The following is a 27997-nucleotide window of genomic DNA, read 5'->3' as shown; positions in this document are numbered from 1 at the left end:
GTAATGGCTACTGGTGCCAAACAGTAGAACCTTCTCTAAGTAGTGTGTTATGAGTGCTCACTGCTTCCTCCTCCCTGTCCCCTTAGCATCTCTGAACATTTTGAGGAAGAGGCTACATAAGGGGGCACAGAGCCCCCTACCATCTCAGTTTCTTCTGCCACCAATGCAGAGGCACAGAACAAAGGGACTCTGAGTCAGAGGGGAAGGTGGCTGGGAAGTGTGAATTTGCAGAGCCATCTTGAAGAACTCCAGTTACAAAGTAACCATCATTTCTTCTTTCAGTGGCTAAGCATAGTACTACCATTTATGAGTAGTTTGATAAGCAGTGCTGAAAATAACATGGAGGAGGGAACAGAGTCCTAACTGAACAGAGACTGGGATGATTTAGTTGGGAATTGGTCCTGCTTTGAGCAGGGGGTTGGACTAGATGACCTCCTGAGGTCCCTTCCAACCCTGATATTCTATGATTCTATGAAGCAACCCTCTACCAAATTATCATCAGCCCTAGAAGCCATATCGAAAGTATGTTTAGTAAAAGTGTATACAGAACTCTAGGTTGCAACCCTACAAATTTCAGTAACAGGGACTCGCTTAAGGCAAGCAAAAGACACTGTTACAGCTCTGGTAGAATGAGACCATACTCTCATAGGTGCAGGAATACCTGCTAATGTATGACATTAACAGTACATTGTTTAATCTACCTAGAAATAATCTGCAGGAGACAGAATAACTCATAGGATTGTTAGCATAAATCACAAATAATTTAAATGATATTTAAAAAACTTTAGTTCTATTTAAATAATGTGCAAGGGCTCTTTTTGCATCCAAAGTATGTAAAACAGATTCCCCTTTCTTAGTATGCAGTTTTGGGAAAAATACCAGCAAATTAATTGTCTGTTTGATGTGAAATTCAGAAAACACTCTTGGCAAAAAACATAGGATCAGGCCTCAGAACCACCTTATCTTCATGAAAAGACTTAAAAGACTAGACCTTTTACATGTATACCATGACCCAGTGGATCAATGGTTGCCTATAAATAAAAGGTGGCTCAGCCATCAAGACATTTAATTCACTCACCCTTCTTGCTGATGTTATTGCAATAATGAATGCTGTCGTAATGGACAAATAATACAAATAACACTCAGCTAAGGATTTAAAAGATGGTTTCACAAGTACACACTAGACCAAATTAACAACCCAAGGAGGGAAAGGATTGCTCAAAGGGGCATACATATTACATAATTCTTTCATAAAATTCGTAACCAAATCAAGCACTAATGGCAATCTACATTCAACCAAAATATGGTAAGATGAAACAGCTGCCAATTAAACTTTCAAAGACGAATTAGATAATTCCTCAGTTTTTAAGTGCACTAAATATGTTCCATACAAGATATGGAACCTGAGACAGGATAATCAGATTTTCCCTGCATCCAAGCCACCATCTTGACCAGAGAGGAGGAATGAAGACAAGCATGACTCCTCAAAGTAACTGTAGAAGCTATCACTCTAGTAGAAGAGTCCAAGGCATCAAATTGAGACCTGGGAGTATTCTTTGCTACATTGTAACCTTTGATTAGAACTGTATTTGCCAATTTCCTTTTGTTATCTGGCAAATCCTGCACAAAGAGTGTCATATTTTCCCACAGGAGGAATTGAAAATGGGGCCTAACTGCTTAGTAATTTGCTACCTTAATATCAAGGTAGGCAGAAGAGGGACTCCCCAAACAGTCATTCTTTTTCCCTTCTCTATCAGCTGGAGTAGAATGTGCTTGTCCAGACCTTGACCTGATTCTGGCATCAGACATCACCAGCAAATTAGATAAAGGGGCTGTCTGAAAATATGAAAACCCCTCAGAGGGTATCTGATATAATTTGTCTGCCTTCTTGGAAATAAGCTTGCAAGAGACAAGAATGGACCACACAGTCTTAACAGGCTGCAGCAGACAATCGTGGTTTGGTAATGACACCCTACTCTTGGAGGTAGCCCCAAGAAAACACCAGATGGGAGTTTCCTCCCAGTTACTGAAGGTAAATTCAATGTGGACATCATGTGATCCATAAGGTTATGAAACTATAGAACAGGGATTGGGAACCTTTGGCACGCAGGCAAATCACGGAAATTTGCTGGTGGGCCGGGATGGTTTGTTTACCTGCAGTGTCCGCAGGTTTGGCCAACTGCAGCTCCCACTTCGCCGTTCTAGGCCAACGGGGGCTGTGGGAAGTGGCACAGGCCAAGGGACGTACATCATCTTTTTCTTAAATTCAGCCATAATCCAAAACCAAGCTACTAACTAACCTATCTATACTTATCACAAACCATACTAAACAATTAACAAGACACTAAGAATGGAGAAACGGCCACCCAATCCAAATGGTTTGGTTCACTTGCATCTTTGGTACGTGGCTAGAAGGAACTGAGATGGCAGAGGGCTCTGCACTTCCTTATATAGTCCTGACCTCAGCATGTTTGGAGATGCTGACAGGAGGAGGGGGTGCATGAGCACTCTAAAAGACACCGCATGCAGAAGGTTCTACTGTTAGGCACCACTAGGCAGAACAATACCTATAAGAGGGATAATGCAGAGCCACTCGAATAATAAATAATAATAATAATAATAATATATAAATTTATATAGGAAAATAATACATATAGATAATATACAGAGGCAAAGTTGATTACTTCTACCTTGCCCAAACTGATATAACAATACCACCAGTAGCATTATAAAAATCCTCATAACCCTCTGAGGGTCTTCCACTCCTACAGCACTTTAGAGGGGACCATCATGGTGAATAACAGCAGCATATCTTTCTGGTCTGCCCATGCCTTTTGGAATAAGACCTTCTCTGCTTCCTAGTCACTCTCCTCAATGTAATGTCATCAACAGTTAGAACAGCCTACAGGGGACACAGAGGAGATTGCTATCCAGCCCCTACCCTTGTACTCTTGTGACCCCGCCCACCCCCAACTCTTCATCTCAGCCCCTTCCCTCCCCCGTCAGGAACAGCCTGAAGTGCAAGCCCCAAGCTGGAGAATGCACATTCTGACTTGGCAACAACCTGGATCTATACAAGTATCACCAAGACACAACTTTAATCACAAATCCCAAACCGGGGAAGGCACATTTTGAGGCAGCAACAACCCATACCCATACAACTACTGCCAAGACACAGCACTGGCTGCCAGCCACAAACACTGCCCCTGAACGCACATGGCTAAGGGGAGCAAGGATTGACACCATCTCCCAAGACGGGGATAAACCTCAGGGGATAGAATTCAGAAATAGCAGATTATCTCAGTGTGCAATAAACTCCCTGTGCAGACAAGCCCTCAGAGTGATGAAATGCTAAAGTTCCAATTGTCTGTGCCAGCTTGACTCTGCCTCAGCATATATACATTACAATACAGTCCTTGATTACATATGATTTTGTTCCTAGAGGTCCTCTGCCTCATTCAGCAGCTAGGCTGAAAGGTGTACAGTGGAGATTTCACTGTTCAACATCTGGTCCTCTGCTTCATGTACTACATATTCAACCATTTCACTGAGTCTTCCAGAAACATTTGCTTGACAGTAATAGATTATTGTGTCCTGAACAATTTGTGCACTAAGTAAAATCATGGTTCCTGCAATGTACATCTAACTTGGCTTCTGCAGAGCTCTTCCTCATTAGAATATGTAATTTTGAACATATTTCATGCACCTCTGCACATCTAAGAAAGTCCTCTCAACTTTCTTGAGCATGATGAACCATTTTTCTCATCAACTTTAAAAGAAATTTCACTTTCAGGCTAAGGCCAAGTATGGAAAATTTCAGCCCTAAAAACAACATTAAAAGTTATTATAAGCAACAGCAAGAGGTCCTTTAGAATTAATATGTTTGGGCAACTCTAACTGTAGACAACACTACACAATATGTCTATAAAACAGAATGTTCAATGTGGCCACATTACCGCTGCTTTTGAATTTCCTGACTTTCTTTAATTTAATATTTCAACCACTGTGTTGCACAATGTAATCCTAACTGACAACAAAGTATAAATAAGGCGCAAAACAAACTTTGCACACAATATTTTCCATTAAAAAAGGTGTCAGGAAAGTTCAAACTTACCTGTGAACCTCTTGTTAGTACATGCAAGAACTGAATTCCAAAAAGCCTTGCCATTTCACTGGTTCTACCAATCAAGTCCAGCTGTTCTAACATTTGGAGATTCCCACGGACACGGCTAATGTAATGATCAACCATTTTCCATCTGTGAAAGCAAACACCTAGGTTATAAACAGCAGGAAGCCAGGAAGTTTGATCAGGTACAAAGATTGCTGTTCTTTTTACTGAAAAAATGTATACTTTGACCAAGTGTTACAGATGGGGAAATGTGTCTCCCATGAGACATATTTATATGATTCTTTCAAAATTGTGACAAAGGCACTCTGACACCTCGGTCAAGTGTTAAAGAGCTATCACGGGCTTAAGCAGCCATTCTCCAGCAACAGGAAGGTGTGAATAAGAAATTTACATTTCATCACAGGAATGGTTTAACCCTCACATCCACAAGAGACTTGTCACCTGCACCCCAGCGGGGGGTAATCCACAAAGGGGGTAGGGTATAAGAATGGAGAGCACACAGAACACAAATGGCTTCTCTCCTCCTTCATCGCTGCTCATGACATCAATGACTCTCAAAGAACTGAACTAAGGGGTTGGGGTAGGGGAGTCCCAGACTGAAAGGAGAGACAGCCTGTGAAATTTACTGCAGCGTATGGTGAGAAAAACCTTTGCTTTTTAGTTCATTTAGCTTGTTAAGGTAGGTACTAGCTTGCATTTCACTCTTTTATTTTCTTTTGTAACACATCCTGACTTGTATGCATCATCACTTGTAATCACTTAAAATCTATCTTTCTATAAGTAATTAATAAACTTATTTTATTATTTTATCTTAACCTGTGTGTTTAGATTTGTGTGTGGGGGAAACTCCGTGTGGGATAACAAGGCTGGTGCATGTATCATTTTCCTTTGATGAAATGATGGACTTTCTGAGCTTGCATTGTTCAGTAGGGTACTGGACAATACAAGCTGCACATTTCTGGAGAACAAGGCTGGGACTAAGAATTTGCAGATGTCACCCTATATGTAATTCATGAGTAAGGTTGTGAGTTTGTCATGGAGGTCACGGATTCCATGACCTCTGTGACTTCTGCAGCAGCCAGTGCGCCTGGCTTGGGGGCAGCTCAGGCAGCCTCTGTGCCAGTTGCACCGGCCGCTGCTGGGGCAGTCTCAGGCCACCGCAGCTCCCGCCTCCAGCAGCAGCAGGAGTTTCGGTGTGGAAGGAGGCAGGCGGTTGGGGCACGGGATAGGGTGAGGCGGGCTCTGGGCAGCGCTTACCGAAGCAGCGACATCCCCCTTGCTCAGCTCCTAGGAGGAGACGTGGCCAGGCAGCTCTGCACACTGCCTCCGTCTGCAGGCGCTGCTCCTGCAGGCGCTGTTCCCAGCCAATCGGAGCTGCGAAGCCGAGGCTCTGGACAGAGGTAGTGCACAGAGCTGCCTGGCCAGGCCTCTGCCTAGGAGCTGAGTGACAGGGATGGCCCTGCTTTTGGGGAGGTGCGGAGTCAGGTAGGGAGCCTGCTGGCCCCACCAACCCCCCATTCCCAACATCCACAGCACCCCCGGGCCAACTCCCCCCTCTCCTCCCTTGCCTCAAGATTTAGTATATATCAGTAGTTCTCAAACTTTTGTACTGCTGACCCCATTCACATAGCAAGCCTCTGAGTGCAACACCCCCTTATAAATTATAAACACTTTTTAATATATTTAACACCATTATAAATGCTGGATGAAAAGCGGGGTTTGGGGTGGAGGCTGACAGCTTGCGATCCCCCATGTAATAACCGCATGACCCCCCGAGGGGTCCTGACCCCCCATTTGAGAACCCCTGATATATACAGTAGAAGTCATGGACAGGTCACGTGCTGTGAATTGCTGTTTACTGCCCATGACCTGTCCATGACTTATACTAAAAATACCCATTATTAAAACGTAGCCTTATTCATGAGTGACTGGTCAGAGCGCTCATGTATTTAGTTGGGAGTAAATGTGCATGCTATAGGCTGTGAGAGCAGACCACGAGTGGATGTTCTGACAGCAAAGCAGTATAAAAGGCACCCCAGATTAGAGAATTAAGGGGACACAGTTATTCAGTGATCCAGATTGTACCTTGGGTAATGTCACAACAATGAGAGCTGGACAGGAGGGACAGCTCATTACAAGTCCTTTGATAAACACTGTATGCTAAGTTAAGTGCTCTATAGGAAGTAATGAAAGACTTTAATACAGCACATCATGCCTGTTCACGTATCTCAAAGCTGCAGCTCACAATCTTGTCTTGTTTTTTCCACTGTTGCTTTTTTATAAATAATATAGGAAAGCCATACCATACTAAGTTGCGAATCTTGCTTAAAAATATTCTCATAGCAATGGATCATCAGATCATTCATTACCTGTAGATATCTGCCTTGTTGTCAAACCAATCAGACAAAACTCGAGCGGTAAATAGAGGAAAACGCTGATGAAGAACATGAAAACCCACATTTTCAAATGTGTAGTTAGTTAGAGTCACCTAGAAAAATACAAAAGACTTGATCATGATCTTATATTTTTACAATGCCTTTCTTTCAAAAAACTCCTAAAGCTCTTCACACACTAACAATAGATTTATGAACTACAAATAAGAATTTATCATCACTGATGCGCAGTTACCCAGTAGGTAAAATCAAAGCAAATGTTTAACAGTCCACTGCAACAACACAACTGTTCATGACAGAAAGGGAAGAATATCTTTCTCCAAATGAAAGTACAGGTGGTAAATAGACTGCAATTACCAAATTAGAACTTGCCCAGGAGTGGGTTACAAGAGGGACCTAATGAGAAGATTGAACGGAATGTAATAGAACAGCAAAACAGTGATGGGGCACGATAGCTCAAAACAGTTCCACAGACTTCAAATATTTCTTTTAGTAAAAGTACCATACTAGCTATCTTGCTAGGGACAGGTAAGCTGTTCTCGAGACACATCTTGGACACAAAGTAGTAAAAAGAAACAGTGTTAAGAAACATTAGTGAAAATCAAAAGGCAACGACTTCAGTATTTTACATTTCAAAACACATTATATGTCTGTTTCTGAAAATAACATTGTTTATCTAAAAAGGGATTTAAAAAGCTGTACAACAACTTGCACAGAAATAAGCACATACTATAGCACAAGTCCCTTCATAAAATTTCTGAACAAAAGATTCCTTAAAAGTTTACGACTAAAAATAATTAAAACCAATTTCTCTCTCTTCTAATCTATTTTGAACATATATATTTTAACTTATTTTACTTTACCTCATTTCTCATCATTCTCCAAAGATTTAGGATAATTCGTCCAACAACGTTTATTTCACTCATTGTATCTGACCCATATTCATCTTGCTCAGCTGCAAATCTGTTCTCTTTCTTATCATCTAATGACATGAAAAGAGGATATATTTAGACAACTTATAATATGGTCAACATTACTGCCAGCTATTTCTCTGAGAAGTTCTAGGAGCTTCCTAGGAAAACAGCTTGAATGCATTTAAAATGTGTAGTAGCAGAACTGGAGTTCAAACCCTGAGCATGTTTAGGTGAATGAATATATATATGTATATTCTCATTACTCATTAAAAAAGATTTTTATTACCAAAAAACCCCCAAAAATCTTTAAACCAAATTCATGTCCCCCTAATTTTTCCACTGGTATGTATGCCCATTTGAGACTACAGCTTGGTCTAGTTTTATTGAACTGTCCACTGCAAGTCTTTATTCTTAAGGGAAATACATTGGATAAGAGTTGCTGAAATGTTATTTGTATTTGATACTGCACTATAAAAAGGAGGAACACTCCCTATCCTAAATGGCTTCCCCTTGTGATTAAGTCTTGCACTACTGGGTGGAGGGTCTGAGAGAGGAGGATGTACAAAACCTTTTACACTGTGACAGTGGGAAAGGAGGCATAAGACTTTGTTGGTGCGAAGCGAGAGAAAGGGAGATAGGAAGAAAGATTGCAAAGCTGTATGGAGAAGTAATTTACTCTTGATATTTTAGGCATCACTTTATCATGGGGAGAAAGGCAAAGGGGATGAGGTAATATTTTTTTTATTGGACCAACTTCTGTTGGTGAGAGACACTAGCTTTTAAGCTACACAGAGCTCTTCTTCAGCTCTGGGAAAGGTACTCAGTGTGTCACAGCTAAATACAAGATGAAACAGATAGTTTTGCATAAGTAGTTGGCATATATTCTGAGGGATGATTCAAGATATTACCTCACCCACCTTGTCCCTCTAATATCCTGGGACCGACATGGCTAAAACATCACTATATACGTGGGCAGAAAGGGAAAGATGACCTCCTTACTCTCAATATTCTTGATTCTTTGAAGTGCTGCAGCATCACAGAGGTGTTCAGAGGTGTTTTAAGAGGTAAGCTAAGATCTTTTCCTAATCTCTCCCCAACTTTGGGGCCAAAACCCATTCAACACAAAAAATAAAATAAACCATCACTGAAGAAAACCCGTACCTCCTATTTTTTTTTTTTAAACTTTTGTGGTTGCACCTATGTACCTGCATAATAGCAGATATCCACCAAAGAAAAAATAAATTAAAAGCATATTACCTTTTACCTAATGATATCAGCAGGGGCTGTATTAGTGTCTATAATATAACCCACCTGGTACACGAGAGATCATCTGGCATAAATCAACACTTAGCGCAGCAGCCCTCTGTAAGAGGTAACCCCAGGAATGCATTTGGACTTCATATCCTAACATCATATCTGGGTCATATCTAAAAATGGGAAAAAAGAAAATAAGCTTCATAATATCAAAACTTTTTTTGTGGGACAGTGTGGACTTGATCCTGCTCATGCTGAAGTCAACAACAAAACCACTAACGATTTCAATGAAAGCTTGGTTTGGTTCTTCATTGACCACACATACAAATCTTGGAGATTTAATAAGTAAAATATATTTTATTATAAACAATATTATTGACAGAGTAACTGCTAACCCTTTTAAAAAAAAAATAGGGATCTCACCAGTTTTTTGGAAAGCAATATTATATTGACCGTACGTGAAATCTGACTAGTGGGACAAGACATAACAATTAAATTGTGGTCCAGTAACTTCAATGTGAGCAGTCAAACAGATTACTATGGCAAAATACTTCTATATTGCTTCTTTGAGAGGAAATTAATCCTGAATCTGTCTGAAATTTTGGTACTCTTCTTAAAGTAGAGGAGAGAAGGTAGTTTTGCAGCTAAAAACACAAAACTAGATTCTCAGGAGACCAGAGTTCTATTCCAAGCTCTGCTACAGACTTCTTATGTAAACTTGGGCAAGTCTCTTAACCATTCTGTACCTGTTTCCCCATCTGCAAAGCGGAGCTAATTCTCCTACCACTACTACCTATATCTTCTCCTGCAAAACCTGTAGTTCTATAGGAGAAAACATATTGGATTTTCTATTAAAAGTGCTTGTATGCATTGCAGTTACCAATGTTTCACTATTATTGTCTTGTATTTTATAATAATTAATCACAGATCATTTCTAATGGTAAAACTTTACATTGGAAGGCTTGATACTAACTGCTAATTTGGAGAAATTTCTGAGTTGTCAAAATTGAAATATGGAAACAGGCATCCAAAAAAACTACAGAAGGAAGTTAATTCCCCAGGCGTGTGCGTCTACTGCCTGTGTTTGCATAGAGAAAAACTGGATTTTTTTTTTTAAACACTCCCTCAATTATTTTTGAACAATAATATTTTGTTTCATATGAACCATGAGCCAAGACTCATTTTTACTTCAATTGTGAATAAAAGTGGGATACTTCAGAAAGTTATTGCAAATCCCTTTGAAATGATTAGTCTGAGATAATGTCTGAACCTATTAGCTTTGCATCTATCACTTTAGTTGGGCTCTTACACAAATGGATACAAGTTCTACCTGAAATATTCTATACATACTAGTTTTGTAAAACTTGTGATACCCCCTACCTCCATCTGTACAATGGTGGCACTGATTTGATTTGGAGACAAGTTATTATTTTTATTTTAAATTTTCTAACAGTTCAGAGGTGCTGTAAGAGGTAAGCTAAGATCCTTAGCACTTTGGGACTAAAACTAATTTTTTGTGTGTAACATAGCAGTTACAGTTTGCCTCTTTTCTTTGATACCAGAAGCAGGGCCGGCTCCAGACACCAGCACAGCAGGTGCTTGGGGCAGCCAATGGTAAGGGGAGGCACGTCCGGCTCTTCGGTGGCAATTCGGCGGCGGGTCCCTCAGTCCCTCTTGGAGGGAAGGGCCTGCCGCTGAATTGCCTCCAAAGAAGGAAGCACCACTGCCGATCGCGGCTTTTTTTTTTCCCCCACCGCTTGGGGTAGCAAAAACGCTGGAGCCGGCCCTGATCAGAAGGTTCTTTGCTTCTGGACTTAGGATATGTGGATCAAAATGATTGAATTCTGATCTCTTTTCGACTTGTGATGACTGGCTTGCAATGAGTGGTAAGCAAATATATCTACTTGGAACTTCTGCTGAGCAAATGGATGAAGCTAGCTTAGAGTTCCTTATAGCGACAGAAAAACATGCTCAAAGAGTTAGCATCATTTGTTGCTTTGGAGAATGTAACCATCAAGTTTCCAAAATTGTAAATATTTTCCACCTAAGTGGGGGGAAAAAGATTTCTTTGATGGTCTTAAATAATGATAAATTTAACCTTATAGAACGACCAACTTTCACATTAATTCTAGCACCTATCTTAGCAGTGGGATTTCCCAGTATGAGAACTGGTTACTCAGTCTAGTAGGTTTTCTTGAACGGACAAAGGGCAATTTGTAAAATTTATTTTCATACTTGAAAACTGGTGTCACATTGTCAAACGTGGGAAGGGCAATAGCTTTCACCCAGATCACCTTGTTATGATAAAGGCAGGCTCCACAGGCAGGCAGGCACTTGGATGAAAGAATTTCCAGGAAATGCCTACGTGTTGCTTTAAGTAATGTTCATGACTCAAGGAGGTTGCCCTTCTCTTTGAGTCAGTACAGAACAGATACCCCCATTAGAAGGCACTGAGCTGCAGAAGGGGCAGTCTTCAGTATAAAACATAAGACCAATTTCCTCACCAATAGAGGTAAATGAAGATTCCGTCTTCCCTTCTTCAGCAACACTTCTAGTGTAAAAAGTGACAGAATGACAATGGATCTGTTATCTATCATATCAAATCAAATCCTTTTTTTGCCTACACAGGTTAAGTGGTAGAAAGATTTTCTACATCACTAACAGAGCTCTGGAATTCTGATATACTTTTCTTTACTTCCTCTGACAATATTTAAGAGTTTAGCTTCTGTTTATCTTTCAAGAGATTGTGTGTACAGTCAATACCATAGTTTCCTGGCTGGAAGATTATGTTTGAGAGATTTACCAGTTTTTCAGTCAGAATAGATATTTTAGGAGTCTGGCTCAATGTGTGTCATTACTCTGACAACCTCATATTCATTGTACCTTAAACATTCCCTGGGAACAGAAAATTCCTTTCTTCAACAGAGGCAGCCCTACCTACTATTCTATGGGAAAATAGTCAAGCAATTCCTTTGATTACTAACAGAGATAAAAATGCTGGCTATGATGCTGAAGAAAATTTCTTTCATCGCATTTACAAAGAAAATAACTGAGAAAAAGGGTCATACATAGCTCATGGTTTAATTGCTCAGTTTTACATTTCTTTTTCATCCTACCCCCTCATTGGTTTATGTGGAATTTTGTCTTGTAGTTTCCATTCTCAAACAGCCCATGCTGTCTTCTTCACTAGTCAAGCAACCTTATTAAGAGACACACTATTTGGGCCAGTTTTTGTACCAGCTAGAAACTAACGAGTTCTAGTAACTGAAAGCTGTTGACTGGGAAAAAAGTGAGTGAGATGGTAGGCATGCAGGCTACATGATCTGCGGTAGGCCAGTACAGAGTACCTTCTGGCTGATAACATTGGCAAAATAAAAAGATGGGCATCAAAACTATCTTGCATGCCATTGCCAATCTTTCTGCAGAGATGGAAAGTAGCATTTGTACTGGCAGGATTTACACATGCAATATTAGTAACAATCCAATCATCCTGGCTGTAAAGAGAAGAAATATGATCATTTTCCTCTCTAGCCAGAACGAGTCACTCTGTACTAGTTTTGCTGCTATGTCATCTCCTCTTTCTTTCATTCTGTAGTGAACATTTCTTTTTATTTCAGTGAATTGTTTCTTCTTTTCTTTTTTTAATGTAAGCTTTTCCTGACTGCTCATTTTCCTCTAGCTAATATTGAGGCAAATGAAGGAAAGAGTGCAGGCCAGACCTACAATACAGACAGAAGAGGGAGTTGTCTAGGGCTGCAATATATTTAGTGAACAGTAAGTGCAAACTGAAAACTCTGGGGAGCTTTTTCCAGTTTTCCTTGGGCAAGAAAACTCAAAGCTGGTACTGGAAAGTAAGAAGGGATTCTTAGAGGAAGACGCTACTGACCCAGGAAAAGTTATTTCAGTGAAGTTTATTTTAAGGCAGATGCAGGGGATTTTTCCCCTTGCAACTTGATGTTAAATCTTTTTGACCTCCTGAAATGGTGCTAAGGCACTTATGAGAAACAAAATAAAATATTATGTGTCTAATATGAAAATTTGGTTAATTCAATGTTTATGCAGCCCTTTACATGTAAAAGCACTATGGACAAGACTTAAGTGCTAAGAATTATTTTTTATTATGGCAAAATCTGCTACAATTTTAAAAAGTGACTTTCCCATACAATCTTCAAGGAGATTGTGTTCTCTCATATCCTGGTATATTATATTTCATATCTTCTCTCAGAAGCCACTCTCTTTCTCACTCTGGGAGAGGGAGAAGGGGGGCAGATGGCTGGTGGACCATACAGCAGTGAATCCACTGACTCTGTCCATGCTCTTTCTATTCCTGATTTCCTTAGCTCTGTGTCATGCAGAGGAGTATATATTCCTGTGTAAACTCCCCAAATCCTGCTTCTCCCCCTCCATGCAGCAGAACAGCACCTTTTCCATTGTATTTAGGGACCTCTATACCTGCAGCAAAGGGGCAGCATTTGCCTTAAATGTGAAAGAAAGAGGTCCATAACATTTAATTTCTCTTTCATGGGAATCCACTGCTCCATCAGGCCTGGCAAACTGTTAAGTTTTTCCATCTTTTTCGTCGTTGAGGCAAAATGGCTTGCAATTTTAGCCTCCTCTTATCTTCTCTAGAAGCCTGTTTTAGAGCATCCTCTAGTGGTTTGCCTATTGAATTGCAGGCACAGCTCCCCCAAGTTTTTTACTTTTGGGTTCTTAGACAAGAAGTTCTCTTAGTTTTTTTCAAGTACACTTTTCCAGTTTTCTCCCTCTCCCTGCAGACTAGCCTCCATCTGATAGGAAGAGGGTCTATCTGAGTGGGACAGGGATTCCTTTAGCTTAACAGCAGATCCTCAGGCTCCGTATCAGCAGAAGTTGAGCTGTCCCAACAGCAACTCCGAAGAACCTAGTGTTCCTGCACTCACCTCTCCGTGAGGGTAGATCATCTTCACTGGTTGCGCAAAGTTGGGGAGGGGCTGCTTTATAGCTGTTATCTGGCTTCTTGGCACATTTTATGCCCAAGTCCTCGTGTTTTGCCTGAGCATCATCTCCACATCACTGCAGCCAACACAGGACAGGTCAAACAGGGAATTTGGGGCTCCGTGCGAGTTCCCTCCCACCCCAAGACTGCTCCTAGCACCTCAAGGAGGGCCTTAGAAACTGTCCTTTTCAGTGACTCACTCCCACTGAAATTTACTCTTCAGTTTCTCTGAGAGTTCACCTTCCCAGGCTGTGTCTGCTCAGAGACAGTTTCTTGTACCTCCTGAATCTCAAACCTCATGTTATTCAATATCTCGATAACCTTCTAGAATGAGGAGGATTTGCTAGTTCCCTCTCCTCTCAAGTGCCTCCCTTTATCAGTCTCCACAAAGAGTTAAGCCATGAAGATACCCCTAGTTGTGAGTGCTCCTACTCTCCTCAGACAGCTCACACTCCAGCAGTCCCTCAGGACAGCTGGAATCCGCAGTAAAAATAAAATCATTTTGCCAAAATCAATTCTTCTGTAACACCCTTAACATGAAGAAACAGGCAGCTGCAGCTCAAATATTTGGGGACACCATTTTTAGGAGCACTCTTTGAGGTGAAACTCCTCCAGTTTTTAGAAAAAATTCTGAAAAAAAATCTATAAATTTTTTATAAAATTATGCCTACCAATCCTCCTCTAGATCCTAGAATGTGCTTCAGCTCTTTTTGCTACAGCTTTCAGTAATACCAGAGCTGTCAATAATTCCATCCACTGTGTCCCATCAAGGCCATGAACTAATAAGAGGGCATTATGCCAGAGAGGATCCTCTCCAAGACAACAAAGCCATGCCAACTCACGTTTGCCTTTCCCTTGGCGGAACGTTCAAGAAATTCTTTGCAACGTGGGCTGGTTTCATTTCAGACAGATGGGCTCTGAGTATTATGAGAAAAGATCTCCTCAATAACTTTTGAGCACCATGAATTTTTCTATCATTTCCTTTGCCACAAGACCTTGTGAAAACCAAAAGGTATTCTAGATAGTATCTCGAAACCTCGCTCCTTTGGCATAATTTCCCAGTTCTAATGGAAGAGGCTTTGGTTTCTATTCCAACTTCTTTGGGGATATTCAAAATATCTTGAAGTTTTCAGCATAGAAACACTTGTGCTTTATGAGTCAGGAGAAACACCCAGGATTTCTTATGCACCATGGACCTCAAGAAGGCTTATCTTCATATGTCAATATGCCCCATCGTTGAAAAATGTCAATGCTTTACCATCAGGGACAATCATTATCAATTCAAGACAATGCCTTTCAGCCGCTCCACAGGCATTTACCAAACGGATGGTTATCTTGTTGGTCAATCTGAGATGAGGGTATTCAGATCTACCACTGTGGATGAAATATTGGCATGGATGCAATTGTATGAGGCTTCACAGTTGCTGAATTTTCTGGAGCAATACTTGAGATGAATCTGTAATGAGTGCTCTAATTACATCACAAGAGCTCCTAATTCTGCGGACCACTTTTCAGAACTGACATTGGACTAGTGGTGTTGCCTGAAGAAAAAAAAATTCAGGAAAAAAGTTAGGACCTCACTCGTTTATTGTTCTTCAATCTATAGGTTTCAACATACTAATGACTCCAGCTAGTTTTCTGGGTGATGTTTCATCTCCACAACTTCATAATGGAACTATCAAAATTCATGAAACAGATCTGCTGTCAGTCCCAAACAATAAATGCTGAGCTCCCTCTCCTGCTAGAGAGCCCCAGGTCATTTGTTAAGGGCAAACCATTGGCAGATCCAACAGCAATCTGTATGATGAACAACAGATTGTTCAGATGGGAAACTCTTATGGGTTTGCATACAACAGAAAGCAAATGGTCCTGTCCCCCCACAGGAGTCCTAGCCTGGCACCAATGCCATGGATCTGCAAATGATGGGGAATGCATCAGTCAGCTTTCTTTGATATGTTCTTCCAGAGTTCATAACCAATCACGTGGAAAGTGATGAAACCACTGTGGCTCATTCTCAATCACCAAGGCAGAACAAGAAGCAAAATCCTAAACAGAGGTCTGGAAGACTTCTACTGCAAATCTGGATGTCTCCCTCAATGTCACATACATCTGGAGTAAGACCAAGAAATAAAGCCAATTGGCTCCGCTGCTGTGGGTTGGACCTGGGAACTGAACGATTAAGTCCTGGATTGCTTGGAGATGGTTCTTCCCACAAGTAGATTTGTTTGCTGTCCAATGCACCAGGAAGTTAATACATTTTGTTCCTGGCAGTGGCAACCCACAAGCCCACTGAACAGATGTGCTTGTCATTCCCATTGTCAGGTCTCCAGAGTTATACAGAGATACTACAGAGATAGTCAGAAAGATCAACAAGAAGAAATTTGCAGTCATACTGATTATTCCATTTTGGTCCAAAACAGCTATAGTTCCCTAGACAAATGCAAAGGTCAGCATGCCAGCCAGGGACTTTATCAGCTTCTTAGAAATTAATTCATGACAGTCTTCTATCTCACCCAGATCTTGAATCTCTGAGAGCTGTTCCCTGGATCCTGAACAGTAAAGTTTCCTAGAATATGATCTGGTTGATTTCCGCCTCAACTCCATGAAATCCTTCATCAGTTGGTCTTACCAGGTCAACAGGAGAATCTGGTATTTGTGGTGCACTAAGCAGAAAAACCCTCTAACACTGGCAACAAAAGACTTTTTGAAAATTTTTCCAGTACTAAGTGTTCTCACTAAAGCTCCTTTTGAGCCCCAAGAGAAACTTCTGTCTGCTAATCTTAGTTCACCTTCCTTTCAGTGATCACGTCAGTAAGAAAATTCCCTCTCAAGCACCTTTACTCCCCCAACTCAAAGTAGTAATTGAGGCTAACCACTGATTTTGCATATAAAAATCCCACAGACTTCCATTTAATCTTATCATTATTCTTATACTCTTTCTGCCCAAAGTCTACACATGCTGAAAGAGAAAACAGATGCACACAAAGGATGTGTCTAAATGGTAAAATTCTATTTACATAGAACTACACCTACAGGAAGTTTGATGCCCTACTGGTAGTATACAGGGGAAAGGTGGGACTAAGAAGGATAGTGTAAGACATCATAGTCCTCTCTCTCTCTCTCTGGATTAAGTCTGTAAACTTCAAGGAATACAAGTTACCTAAAGCAATTTCTGAGGATAAATGCTGACTCCAACAGGTGTACTAGCACACTGTGGGCAAAGAGACAAAGCCTCTTATGAAGAGATTTGTCAGGCAAGCTATCTGGTTGTTGGCACATTTCTTCACAAAGCACTACAAAATCAGTATCCTTTCTTCATCCAATGATGCCTTCAGATGTACAAATGTTGAGTTTTCCATTGGTGGTGGTCTTCATGAATAAATCAAAACTTCTAACTGCTGTGATATCTTTGACATGTTGTTTACATGCTGGCATTTGATTTCTTTTTACATTTCCTCCCAATTCTTGGGGGACTTTTTTTTTTTGTAAGCTGCTTGCTACTTCCAGTGGTTTCCCAAGGCAGATGGAGCACCAGATTTCCAAGAAAGATAAAGATAAAATTAGTTTCCTTACCTGTAATTTTGTCTTCTCTGATTAGGTATCCGCTGCTCTGTCAGGACCCACCCTATGTTGGTTGCTTTCAGCAACTCTTTTTGTATTCTGGCTTCATGGGGTTGGTCAATGTCATTCTCCTCAGAGGTTTTCTGGTTGGAGAGAGAGAGAATTGCAAATGTACTCTGCCTAGTACACATTTTGTCTTCAGAATGTACTCCAGCCAGATGATTCAGGGTTTAGTCTGCTTATTTTTCCTTGCGACTATGCCTTTCGCAGCTTTGGCAGTAGGGCCTTGTGAAGAGATGTGCCTGCAGTTCCAAGGTTACACCACCAGAGGGTGCTGTAAAGCAGGCATTCAAAACTTGGAAGAGAAAAACCCTGCAGTTTTCCAGTCCTAATAGAGCAAGGGATTCCCATTCAGAGAAGACAAATTTATGGGTAAGGTAACTAGTTTTTATCTACAGGTTATGCTCATCTGCCTGTATAAATTTCTGTGTGGAAAGTATTTTGCCACAAAGAACCTGCAAAAACATCTTCCTATCTTGGGGTTTTCTATAGTTCTCATCACTGTAATATTGAATATTTTGAGAATTCAAGACTGAAATGTGTATACTGGACTCTGGGATTAAGAGGAAAGGTTATAAATTTACAGGATTACTGATAGGAGTGTTTAGGTTGGGGGCTTTAGCTCAGCTGACTAAAAGGCTCTTATTATATGCCTGGTATAAGAGGAAAGGAAAAACAGATGTTTTTATTCAAGAGACCACCATGCTTGTCCATTCTAGAAATGAGCCTTTGGGGAAAAACAACAACAATCAATATTTGAGAGACTGGCAGGGGCTGAAAGAACTAAATCTGCTGTACCATGCCTGAAAAATAAAAGCAGAACACACAGATATGCTACCTTTTTACAATATTCACTACTTCCTGGAAAAGAGCTCTCTCATCAGCAGCATAAGTGACTTCTAGTCCTGTAATTCCAGATCTTGTGAGCAAAGGGGCCTGCTCTCTGCTACCTAGAAAACAAGTGAAATAATCATTAATTTTTAGGACAAACTCCACAACTCTCTCTTATTCTTTAAAATAAAACATACAACTCAAATCCTTTGAACAGAGAAAATCATTTCTGTCTCTACAAAGTACATTCATATCTGTCTTAATATTGATTAAAAATTACTAATCCAATTAATCCTTCTCTGGATTATTTTTGTTCTCAAAGGTGGGTTTTAGGTACAAGTTTTCCATTTTTTTCACTTTGCAAATTGTTCAGTGAAGAAGAGAGAATTTTCTAGAAATTCCCAAAGATAAACAAATTTGACCCAAGGAAAAATGTTAGCATTTTACATCCACAACAGTCAGGCCAAGAACTATATCTGAAGAAAAATGTTAAAGAACTGTACTGCATCTTATGTTTTATATTCTTCATGCAAAATATCTATTTTAATTAACTACATTACACTTGTTTAGACTGGTTCTTTGCAAAGTGTTTTGAATATGAAAAGCCCTATACAACATAGTACACTTTTTAAAACACCAAAAACCTCCCACTGACTCTAGGAAATAAAAAATAACCAATTAGAGAGGAAGTGTAATGAAGCAGATCAACAACTGTGTCTTCAAAATTCCCTTACATAACAGATCATAACACCTCTGATTAAACCAATGAACTGGAGTTTTAAAAGAAGCTTGATAAAAGATGAATACATTAGACCACATTAGCTCAAAAAATAATTCTGTGCATTTTCAGAATTAAAAATACAGGCTGTCACTTAAAATGCAATAATGTAAAATGATGTGCAGCTCAGTCTCAAGTCACTCCTCAAGGAGTACGACAAGCTCTTCACTAAGAAAACAGTGAGAGCACTTTCCAATAAAAGGAAGAAAGATCACCACAACATTTACATGAATTACCTCATTTTATCACTAAATAAATTCTGCAGATCAGTATGTCTGATTTTTCAATATACTACTAGTCTTATGCACAGAGAGTTTTCTTCATAGTATTTCAGAGCAGTTCCTAAGGAGCCCTAACAGCCTCTCATGACAACTCTCACTCAGTACAATAATGGAGTTAATTAAAAATACTAACAAAGAAACAAATACCAGAATAAGCTACATTAAAAGTAATATTAGGGACTTCACCTAAACCCATAAAATTCCTGCAATATCTTAACAAAGAAGCAGGTGAAGGATGGAACTGTTGCCTTAAGACTAAATTTCTTTTTTTATTGGTAGGTTTTAGGCTATGCCTTTATTGTTAGACAGTATTTTGTGGTTTAATATACAGCTATAATGCCACTTTATTTTTTTAATTCCCCAGAAAAAATCTTAAAAGAAACAGGACTTTTTTTAATAGTCTAAACCAGTGGTACTCAACCTTTAACAGCTGGAGAGCCACTTCACCATTAAATGGAGTTGCAGAGCACCTTAAAATCAAGTACCGACATTGTGATCTTTGTGTCATGATGTTTCCTCAATGTCTGATGATGAGGCAGTGTCACATCATCATCTATTGACACACCATGACACGGCACATCATCCCCTCTCCCAGCAGTTCTCTCTCTCTTTTCAGCCCCTCCTGGCTGCTGGGAAGAAGGATGGCGGTCTCTCCCCATTCTGCCCCCCGGCTGCTGGGTGGGAGGTGATCTCTACTCTTACCTGTGGGGGGATCCCAGCAGCTCCTTTTCTTTCCCCCTTTGGGAGGGGGAACTTCAGCGACTCCCACACTGCTGGTCCATTTGCTCAGTGCTCCCCGCGCTGCCTGATAGAGTGGAGCGCCGATCAGATGCCTACATTGCGAGAGCCGCCTGTAGGGCCATGAAGAGCCACATCCGGCTCTAGAGCCACAGGTTGAGTATCACTGGTCTAAACAAAGCCAAAAAGGTACAATACAATAAGGGCCCCTGTTCAGATCCTAAAAGGATCAGATAAAACCACAAATATAACCCTTATGTAAAATATTAAACATACTGTCTTGATTTAACATTTTCTATTTGTAGCTAGCCAGCAATTTCAGCAGGAGACTAAGGCAAATTTTCCTCTTTACACCTCTAGAAGACTGCAGGAGCTTGCTCACAAGTACACAAACACAGGTCTACTGCATACATGTATCATATCTGTGGTTTACAACCCATGCGATGGTTCATAGGAAGATATAAGCACGAAAACGCTACCTATGCCTACTTATGGCCTTTCATCCAATACTGACAAGAGGAAATTAAATGCGTTAAAACAATACTATAGAACCATATTTGATCATTGCTTGCTAATGCTTCATTTTTACAAGATACAGATTTTGGTAAAGTACTCTAAGAAAAAAAAATAGGAACCTTGGCTTGAGATTGTTCTGTCTTTATCAATCACTATAGCACCAGTGATTTCTCTTTTATCAGTATTTGGCAGTGCTGCGTCAGATGAGATGCAGAAGAATAAAGCACAGATAGGATCAAACTCAGGGTCTGGCTCCAAGTCTCGTCTGGTTCGAGCATGTAACTCCATACTGATGAGTGTAAGGTTTTGGACCTACATCAAAAAAACCAAAACCCAAGTACAAGTTTATATTTTGTGGCTCTCTTCAAACAATTAAATTTCACACAGTTTTGAAAGAAGCAGATTATTCATACAAATGAAATCATTATAAGCAACGGTCCAATACATTTATATAATACTACTTACACATCAGAGGTAAAAAAAAAACCAGGTGAATAAGCCTACATTTTTAGAATCTGTTTTTAAAATAATATTAATTGTTTTGTGCCAGGTTACCAATAGACAACTGTATTTTTAAGTAAACTAACTTGGAATAATTGCATTGCCCGAGACCAGGATGTTGCCCCGCAGCTTCATGCTGCTGGTGAGTGACTGGTGCCCCATCAGCGTGTGCAGGCAGTTACCACTCTCCATGTCCCACACCTGGATCGACGTGTCCAGGGAGCCACTCACAATCTGCGTGGACATGTCAATCCGGGTGTGGGACATGGAGAGTGGTAACTGCCTGCACACGCTGATGGGGCACCAGTCGCTCACCAGCGGCATGAAGCTGCGGGTCAGCATCCTGATCTCGGGCAATGCAAATTCTACCGTCAAGATCTGGGACATCAAGACAGACCAGCGCCTGCAAATGCTGCAGGGGCCCAGCAAGCACCAGAGTGCTGTCACCTGCCTCCAGTTCAGCTCCAAGTTCATGATGACCAGCTTGGATGACGGCACCATTGAGCTGCCACAGGACACTGTTGCTTTTGACATATTGAATGTTTGTTTTCTAATGGGTACTGTTCTCATGGTCCTTTAAGTCTTGATTAAACATTTCAAATAGCAATACCAGGAACATGAAAGTTACATAATCCATAATATTAAGTTATAACACTTTTCACTTCCATACCATTTTCCATCAGAGAATCTCAAACTGCTTTACAAATCTTATTGAATTTAGCCTCAACATTTGTGTGCAACAAAGTACGACCTCAGCTCCATTTTTTACAGTTGGGGAAACAGGCATAGAGAGATTAAGTGATTTGGAAAAAATTCACAGAGAAGTTGTGACAGAATCTTAAACAAAATACTCGGGACCAGAAGACCATCCTTCCATTTAGTTGGTCAATGGACATACAAAAACTTGGTAATTCTACACTATAACATGAATTTAGGGTTATTCCATGTATTTTTTGTATTTTCCATTTTCTCTGCAAAATGACATTTTCATTTTGAAAAAAGAAATGTGGGTATTTGTTAATAAATTCCTTTCTTATCCCATATCGTTGGGAATCTAGCTTTTAAAAAAGAAAACAAAGCTTAGAAGTTTTAAGGAAGAAAAAAAAATCCTGTTTCCTCTTTTTTTCTAAAATGCGCAATAGTTAGCATCCAAAAGACTCTCAGATTCCCCCTCCTTGTTGAACAGGGAGTGCCCACTGGGGAAGAATATGAGAAGACACAGGTAGTACTCTTTTGTTTTATAACAGAAGGTCATTTCAAGTATGAAAGTCAGTTTGCTTGTTTGCAGATTAAGGGGATAAAAAACTGGGTATGGAAGAATCAGAGGACTGGAGTTGAAGTGACTCTAGCGGGTAGGCAAAGATCAGGACAAGGAAGCAGCAGAGTATTGGACACGAGAGGGACAAGGGAGTAGCAAAGGGTTGGAGGTGGTGAGAAGAAGGAAAACTCTAAACACAGTTCTTCCTCTCTTTTCTCAATGCCTTTGAAATTAATGCATCAGGTAACACTTCTTAGTACTTAGATATAATGGTTACAGGCAGGGGCGGCTCTGCAAAGTAGGCTGCCCCAAGCAGCGCGGAGCGCTGCGCCCCCCCCCCCCCCCGGCGGGTCCTCTTCCCCCTCGCTCCGGCTCCCTGGGCGGGAGGCGCATTTGCCTCGGGGAGCTCCCGCCGCATGCCATGCCAGGTCCACCGGCGGGGGGGCGGGCGGACTGCCTGCGCGCGCAGCGCGAGCTCAACCGGCGCGCGGACGGGGACCCGCCGCCGGCAGCGCGAGGCATGACGCGGCAGGTCGGCCCGTCCCGGCGCGTGGACCGCGCCGCGCGGGCTCCGGGCGGCCAATCCCGCCCCCAGCCCGCGCCCCCCCCAGATGCGCTGGCCGCTGCCGCCCCGCCGCCCCTGGTTACAGGCTTGGCACTATATATAAATCTGGACTAAGCAGATAACAGCTACAGTATCACTATTAACAGATTCAGGAAAACAGTACACTTGGAATATTTTCTTCAAAACCAAAAACTTAATTTGTAAAAGTGAAAGCTAAAATTAAGCTGAAACTGACTGTGGTTCTACCAGTCATCGGGACAGTGCACTATACTGCTCAGGATTCCTGCTACTTCCTGAGTCCTACCTCATGCATCAGTCAACAAAGTGGAAGTACTGGGCTTTTTCAGTAAGAAAGTTAAACAATTTGCTGAATCAAAATGGATTGTTGATTTTTTTGGTAGTACTTTTTGTGCAGTACTAAGTATCTAGTCCTTCTAGTTATGATCCTTCTAAATTTGAAAACAAAACAGTTCTGGCTTTCTGAGTAATAACAATTTAAATATCTAGTTTAACCTAAATAGATAAAGTAATTTAGCATCCACCAAATGTATTTTATGTATTGTTTGATAAGTTTCAAAAGATATTCCCATCAAAATAAGACTCCATGATCTGAAGGTGCAAATAACTGAATATTTGATTTTTTTGTTCTTCTTTAGAGCTCAACATAGGAGTTAAAGAGAACAAAACACAGAAGATAATAGGGAGTTTAGAAACTCTATTGGTGAAGATCTTGGTGACAGGACTGAACATTTTCCAAAAGTTTCCACAGAATTTATCAGAGTTGTTGGCGGATTTCTAGTGGCTCAGAATTATCAGGAGAAGTTATACAGTAAAAGCTGTTTTATCCGGCACTTCACCAGCCGGCAAGCTCTATAAATTGGCATTTCTGATCTTCACTGAAAGTCTGGTTTATAATGCAGTTAGTGTGGGGCCGGTAGGGGGCTGGGGCATGGGAGGGGCTGTGGGGCATGCTCTGGGAGGGAGTTTGAGTCCGGGACGGGGCTTGTGGCAGGGGTTGGGGCGCGGGAGGGGTTCGGGGTACCAGATTTGGGGGGAGGGGGTCACCCAAACCTCTAGGGGCTCCTCGCAAGTGGCTCCCCCATCCTTGCTGTTGCTGGTGGAGGCACGGCCAGGCAGCTCTGCAAGCACGCTGCCTCCATCCCGTCTCAGAGGGCTGACTCTGCGGCTCCCTGCCCATTGGCTGGGAACTGAGGCCAATGGGAGCTGCGGGGGTCGGTGCCTGCAGACGGACACAGAGTGCCTGCTTGCAGAGCTGCTTGGCCACGCCTCCACCAGGAGCAGCAGGGACGGGGAACTGCTAGAGGTGAGCGCTCCTCCATCCGGCACTCCAAACCCCCTGCCAGACTCCTGCCCCAAGCCTCCGCCCAGACCCAAACTCCCTTCCAGAGTGCGTGCCCTGCAGCCCCTCCCATGACCCGTGAAAGTGAATACAAGCAGCTTATGTCTGATGCAATGAGGGGAGCAATGAAGGAATGTAAAGAGAGGGATGATATGGTCAAAGTGACAAGCTAGGAAAATGATCTTTGCATCAGAATTCTGAATGGATATGAGCAGAGCAAGTCTGCATTTGTCAAGGCCAGATAGTAGGATGCTACAGTAATCAAGATGCAAGACAAGAGCCTGGATGAGAGTTTTACTTGTGGATAGATAGGAAAGGTTATAACTTGGAGATGTTATGCAGAAAGAACTGACAGGATTTAGACATAGCCAGAATGTAAGGACCTAGAGAGAGGTCTAAATTGAAGATTATGCCCAGGTTACAGGCCTGAGTAACAGGCAGGATGGTGGTATGGTCCACAGTAATCAAGAAAAGAGCTAGTGGGAGGACTTGGCAGGGAAGATAAAGAGGCTTTGTTTTAGCCATGTTGATCTTGAACTGATGGCTGCACATCCATGAGGAAATGTGAGACAGAGCGAGATTTTAGTTTGGACAGGAGACAGATCTGGAGTAGAGAGGTAGATCTGTGAGCCATCGGCATACAGCCAGTAGTTGAAGTTGTGTTTAGAGAATAAATTACTATGAGATACTGTGGCAAGGGAGAAGAGAAGGGGACCAAAGACAGAGCCCAGTAGAATCCCCACCGAAAAGTTGGAGGGTGAACGAGGAGGCTACTCTGAAGAACACGCTGAAAGAGTTATTACATTTCAGCCTAAGTGATCATTCAAAAGCATTTTGGCCCAAATTCACAGTAACACTTAAGCACTTTAACTTCATGACGACTACTCACTTGCTTAAAGTACAGTAACTCCTCACTTAAAAGTCGTCCTGGTTAACTTTGTTACGTTGCTGATCAATTAGGGAACATACTCGTTTAAAGTTGTGCAATGCCCCCTTCTAACGTCGTTTGCCGCCGGCTTTGTGCACTGCTTGCAGGAAGAGCAGCCTGTTGCATCTAGCTGGTAGGGGATTGTAACCAGGGTGGACCAGCAGCCCCATTATCAACTTCCTGCTCCCTTAAGTTCCCTGTGCTGCAGCAGCCCAGCAGGCTATCAATCGGCAGTTCAGCTGTCCCTCCCCCCACTGCCATGTGCTGCTCCTGTCCCCTGTCTTGGAGCTTCTTACAGAGACTCCCTTGCTGTGCGAGGGGGGTGGAGGGAGAAGGGGAAGAGAGGGAGCTAATGTCAGGGTGCCCCCTCCCCCCTGCTCCTGCACCCCACTTACTTCTTCTCCCTATAGAGCAGGGAGGGGACACGGACAGAGAGAGCCTGGGGCAGCAGCTGCTGTCTCAACTTCCTGATCCACTTAAAAAGACAATGCACTTAAGAGTGGGTGAGCTTACTTAAAGGGGCAGTGTGCATCTCTCTCTCTCTCTCACACACACACACACAAGCTGTGTGTCTGTCTCTGTCTGCTATGCTGTCTCCCCTCCCTTCTGTTCATGCTGCCTTGTGTGAGAGACTACATTAACAACAATGTGTTAACCCTCGAGGGCTCAGCCAAGTGTTAGTTCATCATTTAGCAGCAAGGCATTCCCTGGGAAATATCCCTCCCTCTTCCACCCTCTAACTTCACCACCTCAACCAAGCTTCACAATCATCATAGTTGTGAACAGTATTAAATTGTTTGTTTAAAACGTATACTGTATGAATATCTATATAATATGTAGTTTTTTGTCTGGTGAAAAAAATTTCCCTGGAACCTAACCCCCACTATTTACATTAATTCTTATGGGGAAATTGGATTCACTTAACATCATTTCACTTAAAGTCGCATTTTTCAGGAATATAACTACAACATTAAGCGAGGAGTTACTGTATGAAGGGGTGATGGAACCGGGGATGGAGGCTGGCGGCAGGCAGCACCCCTGCAGTAGAAATATTGTGTAAGCTGATCCAAGTTTTTGGACCCACGTCACACTCCTATACATTCTGGGAAGCAATGTTCCCTGTAAACTGCACGCACGCAAAGGGGGCAGAAGCAAGAGCAGGACATGGAAGGGCTAGAGTGGCTGCTGCAGGGCCTGGGATCAGGCTGGGAAGCAGGTAGGAACTGAAGTGATTGGGTCAGGGCTGAGAGCAGCTACTCACAGCAGCTGGCGAGAGACACATGAACAACTAGAACCCTGCACCACCCTGAGTCTTGAGCTGTTCCTCTCCACCCTGTCCACACAAGTCTCCCCATGCACAGCATGCACCCACTCCCACTCCTTTGTTTCCACCCCTTGCCCCCATTCAAAGTAAGCTTCTGACATCTCTGTATGTATGTGCTTACATGTTATGCTGAATAGGAATCTTTACCCTTTCCTCCTCAGTAAGGGCAATATCAAAAATAAAAATTCAACAGAGGAGTGTGACCTAGTAGCTAACAGAAAGGATTGAGAGTCAGGCTATGGATATTGTATTCCTGATTCTGCAACTGCCATCCTTTGTGATCTTGGACTAGCCATAAAAGGGAGAGAGTTAACTTAAAAAAAAAAAAAAGTCTGAATTTTTTTTCCTGTTGTCACAAGTAACACCTAAGATTACTGTAACTGATAGATTAAACTTGCCTTTACTCTCTTTTGAGTTTTTGTTTACTTTGTACATTTGACAGCACTTTGTATACTTTCTGTTAGTCTTTCATAAAGCAATAGATAAGAGGAAAAACAGTTTAAAAAACATTAAAAATACCCAAATTAGTGATGGTTTAGGGGTTTATGCAGTATCTAAAACTACTTTTAACTCATTAGATTTTGAGTTAATAGGAGCCCTTTAAACATATATAGTTTATTTTCCTCTATAGGGAAATGGGAATAATATTTACTTTGCCAAAAAAGGTGTTGTGAGACTTAATTCAATACTGTTAAAAGGAAAGAACTTTTGAGAGCCTCAGACAGAAGTTACTATAGAAGCTTTATTAAAAATTAGAAATACCAAACCCTGATTAACAAGGATAGAATTCAACAATATTTCTTCCTTCAAACTCCTCCTTCCTTAAATAAAATTATAAAGCATGAATAAAGTTATGAATCTTTGGTGTTGCAGCAAGTTACCTCATGTAAAGCCTTTGCTTCCTGCAGGTTTTGCACACTGACTTTAAAACCGTAAGAGTTGTTTAAAGATGGTCCTTCAATCTGAGAAGTTTCTTTCTTTGGGGCATTGAGAGCAGCAAACTGATTCTATTGAAAGAAATATATGCAGCAAAAAGATGAAAATCTATAGATTAATATGTTTATGTTTCATTCTTCAGGTTACTGTTTTCCTATTTAGCAACCTAAAGTTAAAAGCTCCTCTACAACAATTATAAGGAAACTTTCACTTAGCCCTTGTCTACACAATGACTCAGGGTACGTCTACACAGCAAAAAACAAAACAAAACAAAACCCCACAGCCTGAGTCAACTGACTTGGGCTTGTACCACAGGGATAAAGATAACTGTAGATGTTTGGGCTCGGGCTGGAGCCCAGGTAATAAGACCCCCAGCAGGGTCTCAGTACCAGGGTTCCAGACGGAGCCCAAATGTCTACATGGCTATTATTAGCCCCGTAGTGCACACCCAGCCAGTTGACCTGAACTCAGACTCGCTGACAGTTATTATTATTATTTTGCTGGTGAGATGTACCCTTAGCGTGTGACAAGCCAGGATGTGAATCTACAGTGCAACATCTTGCCACGCACTAACTCGTCATGTAGACAAGACCTTATCCTACCTTCTTGTGTCAGTTTCCAATAGGAAACCAAACCAACTGTTGTATCATCTTCCCTTTTTGGTCTAATTTTAATGAAATCTCATAGTGTAACAA

General features: G+C 41.5%; 1 protein-coding gene across 3 annotated transcripts in view; it reads right to left on the bottom strand.

Annotated features, from left to right (window-relative positions):
- The window catches only part of REV3L (REV3 like, DNA directed polymerase zeta catalytic subunit), a 231500-nt gene that overhangs the window by 40407 nt on the left and 163096 nt on the right, over positions 1-27997 (bottom strand). For all 3 annotated transcript variants that reach the window (XM_039529353.1, XM_039529354.1, XM_039529355.1), the window contains 7 exons: positions 27248-27373; positions 20550-20742; positions 18125-18236; positions 8748-8863; positions 7386-7504; positions 6499-6617; positions 4115-4256 (listed from right to left, as the gene is read on the bottom strand). In XM_039529353.1, coding sequence (XP_039385287.1) covers positions 4115-4256; positions 6499-6617; positions 7386-7504; positions 8748-8863; positions 18125-18236; positions 20550-20742; positions 27248-27373 — 927 coding nt within the window. The remainder of the gene's footprint in view (positions 1-4114; positions 4257-6498; positions 6618-7385; positions 7505-8747; positions 8864-18124; positions 18237-20549; positions 20743-27247; positions 27374-27997) is intronic.

This window comes from Mauremys reevesii, linkage group 3 (genome assembly GCF_016161935.1).
Source record: "Mauremys reevesii isolate NIE-2019 linkage group 3, ASM1616193v1, whole genome shotgun sequence".
Classification (NCBI taxonomy): Eukaryota; Metazoa; Chordata; order Testudines; family Geoemydidae; genus Mauremys; species Mauremys reevesii.
The sequence above is the reverse complement of the archived record's forward strand: the minus strand, read 5'-3'. Positions and strand labels throughout refer to the sequence as shown.